Source organism: Lissotriton helveticus, chromosome 1_1 (genome assembly GCF_964261635.1).
Source record: "Lissotriton helveticus chromosome 1_1, aLisHel1.1, whole genome shotgun sequence".
Taxonomy (NCBI): domain Eukaryota; kingdom Metazoa; phylum Chordata; class Amphibia; order Caudata; family Salamandridae; genus Lissotriton; species Lissotriton helveticus.
Window position 1 is genome coordinate 796,442,416 of NC_136057.1, and position 20,770 is coordinate 796,463,185.

The window sequence follows — 20,770 nt, forward strand, 5'->3', positions numbered from 1 at the left end:
GAAAAATTTGCACAACCACTAGCCAATAGGCTCACAGCCTCCGGAAAGGCACCTCTAAAAGCTACATCGCTGCCTGGGGGGCGGTACACAACCATCCCTGACAGTGAGAACTGCGGGCTAATGGTAACCTTAAACAGCGCACTCTCGCATCCAGCAATCTGCAGGACCGTCCAGGTACATGTGAAGGCAGCTTTGATAAATAGGGCGATACCTCCACCTCTGGAGTGGCGATTAGATCTGAAACATGAATAACCCTGAGGACAGGCAAGATTGACTATAGCATCATCAGTGTCTTGCAGCCAGGTTTCAGTTAAAGCCAGCAGATCCGGTGTCTTATCCAATATAAGATCAGCCACAGATAGATGGTGTTTCACTAGAGATCTGGTGTTAAGATTTAAAAATCGTAGACCAGATCCCAAGCTACCAGGCACCGAAAGGAGACCGGGAGGAGCACGTGGCGCGAGGGAAACGGCGAGTTCACGAATGGCCACAGGCTGATCCAAAGACCATCTATTGCAAGCACACTGACATGGGCCACACAGCGGATGGTAAGGCGTGGCAGAACAGCGTGGGAGTGTGCCTCTGATGGCATGGAGCGAGGCACTGGAATAAGCAAACATCTTATCAACCAATGGGTAAGGACATACGGTAATACACAGGGAAAGAAAGACCCTCGGCGTACCGCGCGGACTTAGCGCGGACGGGCGCAGACGGGCAGACTCTGGCTCGACTCCGGCGCGAGTCAGGCGCTACCGCTGCGCGTCACCGCTGCGCTAGCAGAGTGAGCTTTAAGTAGCAGCTCACCTGGGCTACAGGAAGCGCTAGAGCGCTGCAGCAAATGGCACAAGGAGGCAGAGACCACCCCAAGATGGCGGCCAAGCGCCACGAAGGAACAACAAAAACGGTGAGATTCCGCGATAAAACGCGGTGGAGGCACAATTTAAAATGCAAGTATGAGGCCAGATACAATTATACAAATAAAACGAGGCTCAAATACAGAAATAGTGCAAATGAAAAAAACGGGCTTTAAAATCAGTAATAAGCGCAGCACGCTTAAATGCGACCAGTATAGCGCGCATGCAGGCACCTTTCCCAAGGAAGGACAGTGGGAGAGCTCGCCTTAAGTAGCAGCTCACCTGGGCTACAGGAAGCGCTAGAGCGCTGCAGCAAATGGCACAAGGAGGCAGAGACCACCCCAAGATGGCGGCCAAGCATCTTGTTCATATGTTTATACAACTCTTCAAAAGCTCTGTCAGGTGCATAATATGGTCTTAGCTCAAAAGGAAGAAATGAATGGCTCAAACTCACAAAGTTTCCTTTTATGATAAAATATCTTAAATCTTTAAAGTGAATATATTCCAAATGCTGGGGTTACAAGGAATTGATAAACAGAGCTTCAATTTCTCATGCTAACACATAAAAACACAAGTGAGGAGTGAGACACAAGGTCACAAAAAAGAGTGACATAAATATACTCTCTTGCCAGCTTAAGCAATGCTTGAGCTCTAACCAAAGGTTTCCAGTCCTCTTGCTCTGCAAATTCAGTGCTTATGAAATTCCACTGAGTATTGATGGAAGGTAAACTGGTAGTTCGAAGAATGCTAGATCCAAAAATACGTGTACATTCTTAACAGCTATTTCTTATAGAAATGTTTTCTCAGGTTGATGAAAAGTTTGCTTCTACACTCTGTTTGCTAAAAAAAGAATTGAACATGGAAGAATTTGTGTGGTCTGTTTTGCTACTGATAGATGAAGTGCAAGCCTTATAGAACATACATTTTTTTTAATGGCAGGTAATGACATGAGCCCTTTTTCCATATTGTGCATGTAAATCCCAAAGCATTAGTACCCTAATACCACTCACCAACTCACTAGGTTTTTTTGTCCAAAGGAAGATTTTCAAAGTTTATACATACCATATATGGGATGGCAAAGTGGACCAGGCTATGTGATGCTACGTATATAACCAAACAATGACCACAACAAGTTACAGTGCTATAAAGGAGGATCTGGTATAGACAAAATGCATTCAAAGTGTGATCCACTACACACAATTATCCTACCTGATGACATTGGGATGTTGTATTTGTCTGAATGTCGTCTTCGAATGGCTCCAACGTTGGATACACTGGATGGGGTAATTACTGAGGCTCCTTGGGAAATTGGGGTAAGTGGGGCAGTTGGTGTAGTAGGGGTGTGAGGTAAACTCTGTGGGGAGGTCTCCAGCATGTTCTTAGACATTGTGACATTAGACACCAGATTGAGCTGCAGATGCCCAAAAAAATTAAAGAGGAAAATGTAGAGACAAGAAAAAAAGGCTTAGAAAGATTTGACAAATGACAATGAATTCTCTTCTACAGCTGTGTTGCTCCTAATAAGCAGAAAACGGAAGCAGCCAATCTCAACTAATTACAGGATGAAATTGTATCATAAGAGCTCTAATTAGAGAAGGATGTTATGGGTTATCTAATAATCAGCTACAATGTTACCTTGGAGTAACCACTCATAGTTTACTATGAGATCACAGAAACAGGTTCTCTTCAGTTATAGTACAGAAATCATTACTAACGGGTGGCAGAAGGCACTATACTCTGCGTCAGTTAAAACATTAAAAATACATGTAATTACCAGAGGATATACAAGACAAACAAGGCTTGAAAAAAGTTGCTATTCTGATGCTGCCAGTGTTTTTTTCACAGTCCCAAATCTCAGATGAGAGGCTCCAGCCAGCTGGAAAATTTTACACTGACCTTTAGTCTCCTTGCTAATTTGGTGGAATGGTAATGACATTACTACATATTCAAACAAAATTGTCTTAATTGCAAATTAGCCGGAGGAGGCTGAACATTTTCAAATTAAATCTGATTGGAGATGGAGAGAGGGAAATGGAATCTCCTCACTAACAATCATTTGTGGCATGTGTTAACAAATATAATGAAATGTCAAGTTTGCCCATTCCTCTGGAAGTATCATTTTCAATTTATGATTACGGTGTCACTTATCGCTGATCCACCCTGGAAAGTGGGTGTCAGGAAGGGAAAAAAGGAAAGGTGAGAATATATGCAAACTGGCTTAGCTGTGTCTCCTTGATTACACCCCTCAATATGGCCTTGTACCTAATTATTAAAAAGGCTCATATCACCCCTGTCATATTTACCACACATTTTTTCATAAATAGCATCCAATTAGCAAAACTCATACCCAGGGCAACACATCAGAAGATTGCTGGCATATCCATAAATGATGCTCACACGAGGTAATCTGAAGTCAACTACACTCTAAACAATCATGTATACATCTGAGCAGGAAAACAAGCTTTAATTGTTTTGCATATGGAGGAAGAGTTGATGCTTTAGCCCGACGGTAGAGAGAGAATGATGCTTGTGTGTAAAATGTAGCTACAAGTGCCTTTTCAAATCCGGATACACTTCTTAAAATAAACCTCTTTTTAATAGGGAGAAAATGATGTGTACATCACGCTGATTGATCTTTCTTTGTGGATTTGTTTTACACATTTAGTCAGTGGAGAGAGTTGTTAGGGAAACAAAAATTAACATACGCCAGCTAATTGTTCTTCCTTCTTGGGCAGCAGCCAGAAGCACATTAGCAGCTTAATAATAACGACTGCACCCCGAAGGCGCTCCCAAGTGCGTCTGTTCCCAGTAAACCACGCACTGTTGTTCTATTCCTCTGTAATCCAGCCAAATAAAAGTGGGAACTCTGTTACTACATGCAAGACTGTCATAATTCCACTGAAGGGGCGCGCTTCAAGCATTCATAGCACAAAGCCGATAGACCAGCGCTCGTGAACACGAAAAAAGCTGTATCCTTCCGCCAAGGGCCTGAAATGAACACCCGATACCACCACTGATAAGTGGATATAAACATATAAAGAAGGCAGGGACATGAAGTGACCAAATGAAACAACCATAGGGAACATCCTTTTTAAGAAGTTGTACGTATGCGACACATATACAAACAGTGACAGTTTACATTCAAATCTAGAAATAAGCAGCGGGCTTGTTTGTAGGCATGCAACCAGGAAGAGTGAAAACGGAATGTATTATCGCCCCCTGAAATGCGTGTACAACCGAGCGTGAGCATTTAGCCACCTAACTCATCTGAATATATTCAAGGTTGGGTGCAAGTCATTATCCCAGCCTCGCAGCCTTGATACCTTTGATTTCCACCCATCCATTGCATGGCCAAAAGGTAGCGTTTAATGAAGTACCATTCAGAGTGTAAATGGGGTCATATAACAGACAGTGCGGTTGCACCTTGTGTTCATGTACTGATAGCTGTTAAGGGTGCGGTGATGAACCAACAGCGCTCCTTCCTCCTTGGTAATAAATTCATGCCATTAATATTTATCAAATGTGTGGGCCGTCTTAACGGAGCCTCCGCGCGGAGCGCCATAAATCTAACGCTGATAACAGCGGAAACGCGCCTTTGTACAGTGAGAGATTTTCGCCTTTTGTCCTGACCGAGCTCCTTGAAACCAATTTGAGGCCAGCGGTGCACTTCAGATAGCCGCGGGTCCGGCGGGATCTTTAAACCGCGGTTCCATTTTAAATCCTCATCTAAGATTCCGTATTAATTGCCCGCCATCAAACGCAATTAGCAATTCTTTCATGTGTGGTTTATGTAATGTAATACTTCAATTACATTATTCATTCAGGTTCTGTTTTGGATTATAGCCTGGAAATTCTTTATTAGTGTAGATGTAACCATGCTGCTGGAGTTTAAAAAAAATACTGATTGAATAATTAATTGGAAACTAGCAAGCAGCAGATTCCTGATGGATTTACGAGACAATTATGCTGTCTTTTGATTGTCTTCTTTACAGGACGAGCAGCAATGAGAGAAAAGGCCTGGCTTAAAGAAAGCCACCAGCGGTACCTGACAAAGGCACGCTCCCCAAACTGACTCCAGATTAAAAGGGGTTAACAAGGACATTTCCGCACAGGACGGACCGCTTTCTGAAACAGTGGCTCCCGTCAAGCCCATCTCGCAAAAAAAGGGAGCAACGGGTGTGGGTGACTTCTGAGTTAGTGTGCATAGGAAATGCCATTAGGAAAGATTATTATTTAAAAATACATTCACAAAATGTAAATTTCCCAAAAGCACTCTTCGATTCATAATAAATGATGAATAGACTGCCTCGAATAATAAATGCCATTATTTATTTAGGCAAATGGCGACAACAGGCGCTGCAGCATTCTCACAAGCAGAGCCATGTTGTGGCAAACGACAGTATTTATTCACTCACCAGCAAATGTCAAAGTGTGCCCGGCCATGCATCTTGCCTTTAAAGCGTGACTACACAGAATGCATGAGCCAAACGTGCAAACACTAGTGATGGTAACTACAAAGCAAGTGTTTACACTTTTTGTGAGGGTGGGGTGCTAGGATGCAGCAAATTTGACTGACGCCCCAGCGGCCACCACTTGGAATACTACTATTACCAAAACAATTAACACCTGGAAGGGAAACGTGACAAACAATCTACCCTGTATCAAAATCTTATCAATATCAATATAATTTTACTTAGTTTTTAAAGCAATGCACCTCTTATTGAGATCAAGAAAGAACATATACCTAATGCAGTGTGATTTGTTACATTTTATTTGGCGCCCGCAGGCCGCAGGCTGATCACAAACCGGAATTTCCACTAGCTGGTTTCAAGGCAGTGATTTGTGCTCTAAGGGCACTTTGTTTAGTGTCACCTCTGGTGCAGAATGAACAGATTTTGTAAACGATAGCATTTCTTTTAAAGAAACGTACAATTTGACAAGCTATTGCATTTTACTTCCATTTTATTGCAATATTGTTCATCAAACTCATTGTTTTCTAACTGTCGCCAAATTGTTCATTTTACTGGGCGCCACCATAGGTAGGCCTATTTACTGTTTATAAAGCAATATGCACTTACAGGTTTTGGAGATGGCTTGGGCTCGGAGGGTCGCATGTGCAAGTGGGTCATCATCGCCTGAAGACGTTCCCGTTCTTTAGAAAGCTGTTAAGAGTGAAATCAGAAGCATTTGCTGAAATGACTGATACAGCTATTTTACCTCGTCTGATGTCTCTTATCGCTGCGCTTGTCACATTCTAATGATTTCTGCACATGAAAGTTGTACGTCAGTGTCGCTGATGAGAGAAATGACTTACTATACCTTCTGTTTGCTAACAGGTCAGAAGAAACAAATAGCTTTTCATCCTTTTGTCAATACGAGAATGAGGTCACAGTTGCAAAGAGAGTGCATGTCAGTGAGGCCATAAATTGGCCGGCCCTTAGCTTCTCTTTTAAAGTCCCGTGGACACTGTTAGCAATGGGCCAGCGCCAAGAACCACGGCGGGGTGAAGGGTCCTCGAAGCACAGTGCCTGCCAGGACTGTCTGCGCACTCCACTCTTCCCCTCTGAGGTCCAGTTAGTGCCCCGTGCAATCTGCCATCATCAATCTAATTCAATGGATTGACAGGGAGCGGGCAGTGGGAGCCACTGAACTCTGCCACCGAGTCAGTAACCACACAGCACCGCGTCTCATTACCACTCGAGGACCACATCCTTCTATCAATCACCGGGAAACACACGTGGGGAGTAATTGGCTACTAGGCACGCAGACGCTCCTCTGATCTGATGCATTTTGTTAGAGTCGTTGTGAACGCGATGGTAACGCGTCAATGTATGTGTGTCTACTTACATGTATTACCTTAAGATAATGTTAAAGTGCTGTTTCGCAACTTGTTGATGCTTGTACATTTTTTCTGCTGTGGGGGATAGACATGCACAATGTAAAAATACTAGTTTGAAGTATGTCCTATTAGCAGGGTGGGAAGTTTTGCTTTAACAGACATACCCCTATCTGCTCTGAAATATGGACTAAAGAGACATTTTAGAGAAGTGAAAGTCCAGCATACACGTGCTTCCTCTTCTCATTCAAAGCAAATATGACGCAAGACAGTATTAATTAGGGTAACTTGCTTCTTCAATGAAGATTATCTATAAAACATTAAACACAATTTCACACTTTGGCCAGAGTTGAACAAGCAATGAACATATGAGGAGTCATAAACCAGTTCATTAAAGCCCATTATGCAACAAACAAGATTCCAAGACTGAATTATCTTCACAGCCTGATGAAATGCTGACGTTTTTGGACAATTAAGGAGGAATTGGGATGAGAGGGCAAGAGTGGGACAGAAGCACTGGGATGTTGCTGCCATGACCATGACTGGGAAGAGCGCAGGTGCAAGACAACAATGTCATACCAGGAGCATGCGTAGGCACTAGCAAAAATGACATATTACACGTTATGCCGAGATTAACAAGAAGCAGGTGCTGAAGACGGTTGACAGACAGGCTTTGGGGAGATGGGCAGAGGGAATGGAGGACGTGGGAGGGTTAGTGGAGGTGAGGGTAGAGCAGGGTGCCGAGAGAGGTCACAGGCAGGGCCACTGGAATTATGCGTCCGGGAATGGTCAAATTATGCAGAAAAGTTGAGTAAATTATTCGACAAGAAAAGGCACATTTTGTGGCATTAGGCAGCACATTTTGTTGTAGTATTACTTCATTATTTTGTCATTTTTAAGCTTCCTAACATTGCCTGAGCATTAGTTACACCTCATTAGTACAAATTTGACACCCAAATATAGCACAAATCTACATAAAGATGACCAGTTAACCTTTGCAAATGACCTTCCACTGTGCGGCAACATGTGTTGCAGCGTTTTTACAAACTTTTGAATAATTTGAGCTAGAAGCACAGTTCTCTACCTGCTGCCTATGCAGCAGATGATGGATTATGGGGCAAATGTGGCATATCTTCAATTATTCAAAAATTGCTCGGTCGCACAATTGCATAATTCCAGTGGCCCTGGTAATAGGTGCCTTGTTTCCGGTGTTTTGCTGGTAATAGAATAAGTGCCAGGGTCCAAAGATTTTCTCAGAATCCCACAGCGATGCTACTGAATGACAGTTTACCAAGTACCAAGGCTACGTTGTCTTGATTCCACATCATGCATCTTTAATCTACTAAAATACACTCCCTGCGCTTTATCTCAATGTTTCAGGTTCTTTTTCATCCCTGTTCCTCCCTTTGTCACTGTTTTTCAGTTTTGTGGTTCCTCATCCTTTCCCCCATTTGTGTTTTTCTCTCTCTTACTGTGAGTCAAAGGGTGATGAGGAAAAATAAGTGCTGGTCCCCAAAACTGAGTGTCCCACCTGCAACCACTGCCTCAAACTAGGCCCTGCTTGTGTTGCAATAATGATAATGCCCTATCTGAAACAAATACTCAGAAATAATGACACTGGAAGGCGACAAACATTTTAGAATTTACTTTGTTGTTAAATCGTATTCCAACCAGGGCGATATTGTTATTGCAATGTAGCACTCAATGCTATTGGATCGCTTTGACAAGAACGCAAAACAAATTTCAGGTTGTGCATTGCTCCGCAACTATATGCATTCTAGGGAGGATGAGTGCTCTATGGCTAGTGACCGTCTGACATGTTTTCAGACATGTCAAACTTCTTCAAACTGTGCTGCAATTCTTAAAAATAAAAAAGAGCCATGTTACTTTTAAAATACCTGCCAGAGAGATCTTTAAAGGCAGCAGGCTTCAATTATCTTCTAGTGCTGATAGGCCAGTCTTTTCAATGAGTAAAGTCTGACTGGGGTCCAACTAAAATGATCAAAACTGTGCTTAACTATCTAATGAAAAAAGTCACACACTATTCAGGCAGTAGTCACAGTGCATGAGCTCACAAAATCAAATATCCTTCTAAATCATTACAATCTCAAAATTAGTCTCAATAGGGGGTCATTTACACTTTTTGTTGTTTGTGTACTATGATGTCAAGTTTTCACTGAAGAAATCGCTTCTTAAAAACAACCTGACAGATGTGCCATTTGAAAACTTGAGCTGCTCACCTACTTTGGCACTAATCAACAATCTGCATGTGCCTTAGATATAAATAACGAGTATCATAACACTAACTGAACAGTTCAGTAAATCACAAATGTAGCAAAACATACATTAAAAGTTTTCAGTACATTTATTTAGTCTCCGCTAAAAAATCCAAACTTAAATCCTGCTTTAAAAAACCATTTTCCTTTCTCCTCACTGGACTTGTGCTATTTCTACCACTTACATCACTTGATAAATGTTTTTAGATTAGGCACCTTTAAAACAAGAGTGGGGCTCAAAGGACAGAATTTGGCAGGAACAACCAGAGTTTAAGCAGCACACAAGGAAAAGTATACATTAAATGGACATTCCCAACAGATTTCTCTTGTTGTTCAAATTCCTTTATTTTAATTTCTTTAATTTAATTTCTTTTCTTCAAAGACACCACAGTAGCCTGTGGTGTATTTGAAGAAAAGAAATAAAAATAAAGAAATTAAAATAATTCGCATTGAGGGAGCGAGAATTCAAGTGCTCAAAAAACTCGTGAAACCAAGGGTTTCGTTCGTGCGGTTTTCATTAAGTTCACGTGAATCACGTGAGCAAACAAGCACGCGCATTCACGGCCGCACAGCACATCAAAGGGCTTCGCTCTGTTTGTGATATTTTAGAGTCTACAGACTCAATAGCGGGCTATATACTAAATCGCCGGTCACTGAAATGTAACCAGAGCAATACAATGTGTATATTTTGCAATCTGCGCTAGGGCTGCAATTGTCCTTCCTAACTGGCGTCCTTTAGGCAGAGGGAGGAGCCCCTCTCATCAGATTGTGCAATCTCAAACTGCGTCCCTCATGAGGATCCAAAGAAAAGCAGGATGAGAGTGGGTAACCTTGTGCGCCTACGTTTGAGAACATCCAGGGCTGTCATCTACGTTTATGCAAGAGTGATCCTAACTTCAAAGGCAAGGATTGAGAGAGGCAGTACCGGCAAACAGCTGGTAAGAGCTGGTAAGACCCAAAGTGATGGCAGAATGGTAGAGCACAGAAATGAAAGCTGAGACAGATTCTCCCCTGACTGAAGAATTCTACCAAAGGGAGTTGTATATGTGCTCCGCCTTGATTGCCTCAATATAGCAAGGTCCTTAGCGCTACTAGAATGTACTATGAATTCTGGCACATACATGCTTTTATCCTGTGCGATTTTATACTGCTGTTAAATGCTGGAATGTATTTGCACTTTTGCTGACATTTTACTTTTTATGGGTATCAGCCTATTAAAAACATTTTGACTGACTGACTTGCTCCCAGGATGGCCAGATGAACATGATAGTTGTGAAATGTGATTATAAATAAGCAAACACATTCATAAAAAGAATTTCATAAACAGAAATGAAGAAAAAATAAGATTTTCAAATTGAAGGAGACAAGGTCACTCAAAAACAAAATCTGTATACATTTACAATTTTTTTTTAAAAACACAACACATTTGCTGTGAAAAATAAATTTTCTTAGGTTAAGTATTCTGAAAAATGTTCCTTTTTTATGGTAGAGTCATCATCGAATAACTAAAGCACCAATTTGGAAGGCAGCAGACCATAAGTAGTGAGTAAATAATGTAATGCATTTTTTCTTTGAATTGTGAAGTCGCTTTCGAGTTAAAACCCTAAAAAAAAAACCTGTATTAACATATTGCCAAAAAGATAGTCTTGCACATTCACTCAAAAATAGTTGATGGAACTCTTGTTTTAATATGATGTGCCTTGTTAAAAAAATTAGCTTTTGAGTGATAACAATTCAATATTGCACATACATTTCATGACATTTTACAAACCTGTATTTCTAACTGTTGAACCACTTGCATTTGGACCCGACACTGAGCAGTACTTCTGTCATCCAATGCGTGTTCATTATTAAGGTGCCTGGGAAAAGAAGATAAGTACAATTTGGTAAAGGTAAAAAAAATACCTGTAGGATAGTAAAATCTGTTATTACTGTTCAAAAAGGTAGTCAATTGTGCATTCCAAAGTTATACATATCTCACCTTCACCCATTGCATGTTGATCTATTCTGTAAGTCTGGAAAAGGTGTTGTGTGTGGTATGTGTGGTGTGAGAATGATGATCAGTTATGGGACTTTTCCACTTACCACACCAGTCATCTGTCAACTGCAAATTTCCAGGCGAGCCAATTCCACACAGTGTCTGATCTCTGGTATGTTACCCATTAGATAGGCTCAGCACACGAAGTCCTTCAGCCCTTCCTCTTCTCTCTCCTCTTTACTGTTGGACAGTGTTTCATTTGTAAAAAAAAACTAAGTGTTGGGGCTCTCTTGAGGAGGCCACTACTGCAGCTTACACCACACACTGCCCCTGCCATGTGGCCAATGACAGTAACAACACACCCATCACACTCCTACAAGTGTAACCATTTGGACTAAATCAGCCTCCAAAGCCATAAGAATGGCTTGGCAGCAGATAAGTCATTTTTAATGTATATTGAATTATTAATTACCTGTAGTTGTGGTCATCTCTAAATTAGCCAGACAGCATCACCTAGTGGCAGGCTGTCTCAAGCCCCAGTGTTGACAATTAAATGCTGGTGCTGAGTACAGAAAATCACTGCCTCAAATTAAGCACTGCTGTTGGGAGAGCCTGAAGTGAAGGAATCTTTGCCGAAGGGAAGGTAGATAAGAGATTGTCTTAGCTACCTCCCAGAAGAGAAGATTTAGCACTCGGCCAATGCTCTAATTTACTCAAGTATACATGGGATATAGCCAAATATTGGTAACTATGTTATCCTCATGTATTACCTGGCACTGATATAGGAAAATTCTATAGTACAGCTGTGATAGGGCCAAGAAAGTGATGCATTTTTATGGGATACTAAAATTACCCTTTAACATACATAGTCACATATTCAAATTATAATTTTTTGTAGAAGTGTGAGCTGACCTGAGTTTTTATTTGTTATCTATTTATATTTCGTATGTGATAGGCAACTACTTTCTTTTTCCTGTTTCTGCAATTTAAATGTCTATGGGGTCCATTATGATGTCGGGTGGATTGCCTCCGCCAGGCTGGCGGTAGCCACCGCCGGCCTGGCGGAGGCAATCCGCCTGACATCCATTGCCAAATCCCCCCCCCGCCATATTAGGATGGCGGGGGGGGGGACCGCAGCGGTGAAAATCACCGCCTGCCTGTTTTACGCCCCGGTGGCCTTGCGGCCGGGGCGGAATATGTTTAATATGGTGGCGGTGTCTGTTAGACACCGCCAGCCATATTACAATGCGCATTCTGGCACGCCTTAAGGCAGGCAGAGTCCCCCTGCAGGGGCCCGTTGCGGGCCCCCTGGGACTCCGTGGGGGTGGGGGGTGCACATGGGGGGTACCTATGGTACCCCCCTGCATTTCAATGCACAACATAACAGGCACCTCGCGGTGCCTGTCATGTTGTGCATTGAAATGCACAACGTGCATTTTTAGCATTGCGGCGGCCGGTGCTTTCAGCACCGCCCGCCGCAATGTTAAAAATGCGGGAAGCGCCCGCCACTGTGGCGGGCGCATCTTAATATGTACAACGGGACCCCCGCCCTTATGGCGGGTGGTCCCATTCACCGGTAGGATGACGGGCGGACAAAGTCCGCCCGTCATCCTAATGGACCCCTATGTTTGTTTCTTCTGTGGAATGTGAAAGGCTCCAATGTCTTTTACACCTTCTTAATGATTATTAAAAAAACATTTCTTTTTAAAGGTTGGCTCTAGTAATCAAATCCAAAGAGCAGAGTTTGCTTGTTAGCCATTTTGTCCTGTGTCTCCAAATTGAGCCTGGGCAAAGCACTACGCTACGCTCGTGTAGTTTTTGAATATTGCGCTACTTGGCACTATGCGAATTGCAGGTAGCACAGTGCAAACACGCATAGCATAGCATAGTGCAGCAGTCATTTTTTGCTTGCTCGCGGTCCTCAACGTCAAGTTGGCGACGCGAGCAAGCATAATGACATCCCGGTGAGACTTTTTCCTCGTTCGCGATCAGCAACATCAAGTTGCCGATCGCGAGCATGGAAAATAAACCTCTCATTGCGAGTGGTAGTGTATGCTCAAGACCGCTCGAGTTGAGAAACTACCAGTCCGCGTTGAGAAAGCTGCTGCTCGAGTACAAATCTACTCGAGCGGCAGTAAAAGACAGCTTGCACTGTGCAATATGCCGTTTTCAATGATTGCACAGTGCGGACAAGCACCGGCACTGTGCAATCATCGCGAACAGCGCACTACGCAGTTTGCGTAGCGCTACCCGCAGTTCGCGTAGTACAAAGTGCACTTCTCGTAGCTACGCGTAGCGCTATTTTGCAAACTACGCCCAGGGTTACTTCAAATATGTGAACCTGCTATTAAGATGATCAATTTGCAAAGAACATTTGCACAGTTATCCATTTAAATTAGATCAATAGTGACATTTTTGGTGTATTTTTCATAACAATTGTCTACTGCTAAGGAAAACGAAAATGTTAGATGACTTCAAAATTTAGTAAGCCTTACTTTTAGCCCTTACATGTGATCATGACAAGTGGTGATAGGGAAACCCTCTTTCTGTAGAAGCAAGATGAAAGTTTGGTGGCTCTTGATACCTTCTGCTGCTAGCATAGACATTTACGTATATGAAGTTTACCTCTTTGCCGCTCAAAACCTAGCCGCTGGAAACATACACTCAGCAAATTGCCTATTAAATGTGTGGCTGCGTTTTGAATGAATCTTGCCCATAACTAGAATGGCAGTACGGAAAGGTAACACATTCCATACATTTCCTGCCTGTTGTTCATACACAAGAGAAGAACACCTCCTTGAAAAGGAACAAAGGTGGGTGTTCCGTCTGGACACTAATAACACTGGCCTTAATGACGAGATACCATGGGGACAGCTGTGATAAACTTACTAGGTCTGCATCAAAGCGAGCTGACATTTATGAACCTACATCGAGGTGTAGTGGAGAAAAACCCTGACATTATTGATTTACTAAACTTTGTTGATAGAACACCTTTTCATTGATAAGTAGTGGTGTCTTCAGTCTGGCACAAATGTAACTTAGTAACATGGAAGCACTCTGCCCACTGCGTCTCTATGGCAACACCTCAACTAAGAACACACCCTTTTCTCTGACTGTCACTGCCATGTCCTGTGGTTCCAGCGCCCTATGGTAGTTAACCACTGCCATATTTAAATACCCACATAGACTCGAATAACATTTCAATAATTTAATTTAATTCATCGCTGCAATTTAGCCGGCAACATCCACAATTTAATTCAATTTATCACAACAATTCAGCTGGTAACCTCGTAGCGATAACAAGGATAGAAGAAAGACTCTTTTTCTACCTTCGAGTGTGCCGCTGTGAGCGGCCATCTTTTGTTAGCGCTCCAGTTTTTCAGCAATACGAACAGGGGAGGATGACACAGCGCCCGTCCCGCATTTGCAATGCTGACATAAATAGATGGTGCCTGACATCGCTCCCAGATCCCACGGAGCTGCTGAAGGATAGGATTAATGCTGAATATCAGAAGCGGTCACGTAAGTCAGACCTAGATCACGGGTCTTTAAAAATATTTGGTCAAACTATATGATTGGTCCGCACTTGAGCACAAGCATCTCGAGTGACTCTGTCTTGTTTTGCTTGTTGTTTTTCACAGTATACCGCCAATTTAAACCCTAAAATGCAGGCTCATGGGGCACGCAACACGTGAAATAACTGTATGTATAGGCCATATGCTTTCACACTTTGCTTTTCGCTCATTTATCAGAAAAAAAAACAGTGTTTTGACTCTTTTCCACTAAACATTATGTCTCCGACAATTGTATTTTTATTCCCTACTTGGAACCTGTGTTGCGATCAGACCCATATACCTTGGAATCGCTGTAGAATGTGTGTGTGGAATGTGTTGAGGTGTGTGCACTGTTCTGTGTGAGATTTTGGAGGGCCATTACACCCCATGTATAAAGAATATGATGAATAATACATCAAGGTTCTTACTTTGTCCAGTATAACTATGAGAGACTTAAACTTTACATCCGCATGGATACTATGCCACAAAGTGACCCACGCAAATAAGCAGGTCTTGATCAATATATGAACAGTCTCTCTCTATGTGTTTTTTACAAAATTTGTATAATTTTTTTCCCCCTTTTTGTCTTTACAGGGACCACAACAGGTCAACCTTTTTCACGCTTCACCGAGGGCCCACTCAAGCCCGGAAGCAGAACTTAGTAGCTTATTTTTGCTACCAAGTTTAGGACTTTAGGCATACTACATTTATTTATAATTGAGTATTGTCAGTAGGGACCATTAGAGGTCCTGAGGAGTAAGCAGGAGGGGTCTGCTTACGAAACATGTCATGTCGACCAAGTAGATAACGCATTCCGTTCTACTTCATTACCACTTTTTACTGTTCCCAGCCAGAGAAGTTAATAAATTATTTTTTCTACTAGCCAGGGAATTTTAAATTTTTCTTTTTCATCACCACCACACTTAAATAGGTCCCTACCTCCCTATCACTTACCACTGTCCTCACATCACACATAGCCTATCGTCATTATACTAAGTGCTCCCGCGTACTTCGTAGGTCGCAGCACGCCCCGCCCCGTAGAGGGACAGGAAGACCCCCGTGATGAAGCATGACACTATGGGATTCATAGTGTGTGAGGGGTATTTTAAAAGCACATAGTGCTCTCCTTTTGTCACCCGCAAAGAGAGCTTTCACCACTGTTTCTAGACACCAGCTAACAAAAACGAATAAAATATCCACTCCTCACATTGATGGAATCTCATTGGTTATGTATAGCGTCTAGGAGGGTGATTCTATCACCACTGCCTCTGCACTTCCTCGTTTGGTTTTTGTACCCATACACAAATACTTCATGTTCTTCATCTTTATCCTTCCAGTTCGATACTGCTATTTCCCTTACCCCGTAACACCGAAATAGGTTTGGTGACATATTAATCAAGCCCATTTGACAATCATGACTTACAAGATCAAGGACACAGATTTAAACCAAATGATGGGTTGCAATAAAGACTGAATACCAAGAGTATTACAGAATTCACACGACCTAGAATGTCTATAAAGCAATGTACAGGGCAAACCCCATGGTCGTTGTGCAGCTTCTGTGGGCGACCTACCTATGGTGCAGTAGCTAAAGTGGCAGAGGCTTTGCAGACTGATTCTCTCGTCTTTTACAACCAATTGGGAGCTGATGGGACAATTTTCCCACACTGGTGGCCCAAAGCAACCTTTTTTCGCCACTGCTAGCTACAGTAAAAGCTCTCGATTACTAATATGAAAACTTAAAAAAAATTATATTTCATCCACAAAGACATTGTAGACCAGATCGCTTTGCATGTTTTCCCTCCTGATGAGAAACTACAACATGTGCTCACTCCTTTGTAGAAATCCTGCATATTTTTCAAGACTACTCCCCATCCCGCCACCCCCCATCACTAACATGTTTGCATTGATTTGTTCCAGTCTTGAAGATACATGCAATTTATCTATGCGCTCTCATTAGAATACAGGCGGTAGACTACAATAATAGTCAATGACGTTTTGTCTTGATTGAATTTTTCAAGAGAACACAAAAGAACCTCGCCATTAAAATAGTCCTTTCTTCTCCAGCATGAAGGCGAAAGGTTTTTAAAGTGTTGTGATGTTCAGTAATGAGCCTCTATCTAAATTATCATTGGTGACAAACTCACAAAGCACTTTTCGAGGACACATAGTTATGAAATGCCAGAGCTGCCACTTTCTTTCCTGTAATTATAGGCTAGCTTGCATCCCTTCAATGATCATTTATAGAACAGCCTCCAGTGGATTACCGAGAACTTGAAAAACACATACATACCTCCGCCACAACCCCCTTCTCCCCTCGCCATTGTTTACCGGTGATATGTAAAATAATGGCCCCCTTTCATTCCCTCGCTTAATTATGCCAATCACGGTACAGGAATAGTGCAAGAAATAAACGCATGCCATGCGACTAAATAAATAGGGTGAACATTAACATTAAATTATGAAGGCGCGCACTTAAAAATTATTACCCTTTCGGGAATGATTCTGTGGCAGGTTTTTGAAACTTTTGCAGGTAGCCGATTTGGCTGTTAGAAAATTCTGTTTGCTGTCCTTAAACCCAGAACCAGAAAATTCTGGAAATAAAAGGGCTAGTTCTTTTTTTTCTTTTTGCAGACGGTGCCTAATTGCTGTTTCAAAACGCATATGCAAAGAGACATATCATTAATCATTTAATCTTGTCCTTCGCAGGAAGTGGAACTAATGTTGCAGATAGCCTTTTCATATGAACGCTCCATAATGCTATCGCGTGCCTTTGATGTATCTCGTATGTCAGACATTATGGCTGCTGCAAAGGATCAAGTGGGGTGTTATCCCTGAAGATGCTTATTAGAAGACCCTTACCTTATTTCACTTATTGCTGGTTCTATTTCACAGCTTCCTCCCGGCTGCCAATAATGCACTTCATAATGGCCGAGTTCAGTAAATTACACGGGCAATCACTAACGCCATTTCACAGACCTGTTCTCCCTCCACCGTCGGCTAACAAGGCGATTACACACAAATTATGGAATCCCTATGAAATATTTAAATGCATTCTACTTTACTATGCATTAATAAGAAAGAGCAGGGCTAGCTATGGAATGGTGCCGTCCCCGGGTCCCTAATGCCCCCTAATGAGGCTGTTGCTGTGACTGCAGTTCAAACAGGAAGGTGAAGGAATAGAAGGCGGAGGGGGCCTGGCTTCGCCATGGCAGCACAGAGCAAACATTCCGCGCGCCAGCTCTAATTTATGGGTCACTTTATAGATGTATTGATTTTTGTTTTCAAAATGGAATAAATGATGTGCTCGACTGGCATCCCCTAAAAAGAACTGCGGCGGGTTGGCGAGCAGGGGCCCCGCCTCGCGCCTGAAAACGTGCAAACGCGCAGGCCCCCCCTCACAAACAATTAGGCGCAGACTTCAGGAAGGTGACGAAGGGGGCAGAGAAGATACTCTCGTGAGCACATATTTCACGTTATCACTGAACTCCCCTGGCAAAATACCCAAGACGGAGCATCAGCAGATGGCACTTTCACTCCCCGTAAAGCGCTGCCATTGATATACGAGAATCAGATTACAAGCGGGCGATGCCAGGTTGTTTAACACAATGTTTTTGATTCGCTTTTCCGATTGCCATATCACGGCGGCTTGGGCTATTTTTCAGCCGGCAGTTTAAGCGCATGTTAGCTGTCACGTTGTTTGTAATGTATAATGCCTGGGTGGCAGGCATGGGGCAGTGCGACCAAATGGAGCATTATTCTGACAAGTGCACAAGTGGCTTTTGAGGGCACAATCATGTGACCAAGGCACCAGATCAAAGACAAAAGAAACAGGTACATAAATAAAAGCTGAGCTTTCAGGAACTGTATTTCATTTTGAGCAGAGCTGCTAAGTAGGAGAGAAAATTGAGTGCAGTTCAGTGCACAATATCATTAAAGTAGCAGACTTGTTTTGAAATGGTCTGTATTCTACTCATGTGTTATGGATTTTTCATACGCCCATTCATCAGTCAGTCCACGCACCTACACATTCACCTGTCCACCCATTCATTTGTTTGTGCATCAGTTCATCTCTCTGTTCATTGTTCCCTTCATCCATTCGTTCATCTTCGCACTCAGACCTATCCTCGTAGTATGAATGATGGGACATACTTAGCATTTATTTCGAATTAAAAACAGTTTGCAGTAATGTATGTTCCCTGTGTTTGATGCGCACTAGCACTTGTTACACTGTTGCAGCTGAATTTACTTCCTAATTTCTTGCATTTCCCCATGATTCATATATATATATAAATATATTTTCCTCTTTCCATGCACCACTCTTATTTATGAACTTTTTGTACCTGCTCGCCTTCACTGTTCTTTTTCTGTGCCCGCTCTGACCCCATTCCCCCACGGTTCAATACTTAATCAACAAATAAGTTAAAATAACAAATTTAGGGGCATATTATCAAGAACGACGTTAAAAATTATTGTCGGTTTAGCGGCAGAAAACTGCCGCTAAAGCGGCGAAAATGGGCTTGATAATATGCCCTTGAGAATTCCAATAGAAGTCCATATTCCGGTGTGAACATTTGCTTCTATTGGAATTATACAAGGAATATTATCAAGCCCATTATCGTTGGTTTAGCAGAAGTTTTCTGCTGCTAAACCGGCAATAATTTTAACGTCGTTCTTGATAATATGCCCCTTATTTCCGATCTGTGAGGGCTTGGAAGCAGGGCAACATTGAGTAGTGATTACAATTTAACTTCTGTAGTCCAGGGTGTGGGTGGGCACAGATGGTCAGTGGCTTAAAGGAGAAGCCCTTGAGTCAGAAGAGGCCTGAGTAAAAGGAACAGGGCATGAGGATGTACAGATAACGTGAGAGAAGAGGCTGGTCTGGAGGAACGCTGTGTCACCTACGGGACAAGCAAAGGGATTGTCAAGGTTTTTAGTGTGATGCAAATAATATGTTGAGGGTCTCTAAATGGTGTGTGGCCTAAAAAGCATAACTAGGGTCCCTTTCCAATAGACATTGACTATATAATTAAAGGTGTGGCATGAAACATATACATTACAACCCTGTATTTCCTAGAGTGTGCTACCTGAGCCGTATTTTCTTGTCTTTCTGTGAGTTTTCTACTTTAGCATCCAACAACAATATATACAGAAATTGACATGCACCTACAACCAGAACTACTGGTTTTGCCAATGTTTATTGGCAGAATCAGATAAAGGTTATTTTGAATAATAATAATAATGATTGAAAATGTTTAACTTTGTATAAATATGGCCCGGTGAATAAAACATTTCTAAAGCTTGCTGAACGTATAGTGGCCTTCACTCCTGCTCTTCCCTTCTCACCACTTTCTTCTGCAGTCTCTGTAAGTCATGCCTTTGTTCACCAAAGTTTTGAAATTCTCAGTTTGCATACCTCACACTTTATGTTTTTCGTCTACAACAACCTCTTTTCACTCTTGCAGGAGGCTGGCTTAGTAGATGGTGCTCACTTATGTAAGTGTAGCACCCTGCACTTATCCAGACAACCCTTATGGTGATTTTAGTGGTCTTAGACAACCTTAGAAAGCTCTCTGAGTGGTAGCTGTGGAGAGCAGCCTCCAGGGTTGGTCCAGAAGGAGTGTTAAGCAGCTTGTTTCACCAGAACATAATCTTATTGGAATAGATTAAGTGAAAAAGAACCACACAGTGTATTTATAAAAAAAGATGTATTTATTAAAAGATACTCACTAACACATACAAATATCTCCGACATGGAGATATACACAATGCACAAAATACATTGCAATAAAAACAGGTAAGTAGCACAAATACAAAGTGGTCGACAGGGGGAGACCAAACCATATACTAAAATAGTGGGATGCAAACCACAACCCAAATCAAGACTATACCCAGAAGACGTACAAGTGCGGGGGACCCAAGGAACCACTTAAGGTGAGTAACCAGGATCCCTACGGAGGCCATGTGCAGTGTGGGAACACGTCTGTATGCTCAGTTCAAGTCAATGGGTAAGTCGCAGTAGCAATTTTAAAGAAGAAAAATCTTTCCAGGTGGACTCTGAATAAACCCTGTTGAAGACAAAACGTTGGAGAGCCACCCCACCTGGGGACAGCCTAGGAACCAGGATATGTACACCAGGGAAGCCGGGTGCATAGGTGTGAAGTGGCATTGGAAACAGCAGTCAAACTCAATGAAGGTCTTCAGGAAGATGCAGCTGTTGAAGAAGGTGTATGTGTCTGGTGGAACCCAAAGGTGGATTCAAGCTGAGAAGT

The 20,770-nt window shown here is 42.3% G+C and overlaps 1 protein-coding gene across 1 annotated transcript in view; it reads right to left on the minus strand.

Moving 5' to 3' along the window:
- The window catches only part of FOXP2 (forkhead box P2), a 273,445-nt gene that overhangs the window by 72,181 nt on the left and 180,494 nt on the right, over positions 1–20,770 (minus strand). The window contains exons 9-11 of the mRNA XM_078674364.1: positions 10,738–10,825; positions 5,933–6,016; positions 2,064–2,265 (exon numbers count right to left, since the gene is read on the minus strand). Of these exons, the coding sequence (XP_078530490.1) occupies positions 2,064–2,265; positions 5,933–6,016; positions 10,738–10,825 (374 nt within the window). The remainder of the gene's footprint in view (positions 1–2,063; positions 2,266–5,932; positions 6,017–10,737; positions 10,826–20,770) is intronic.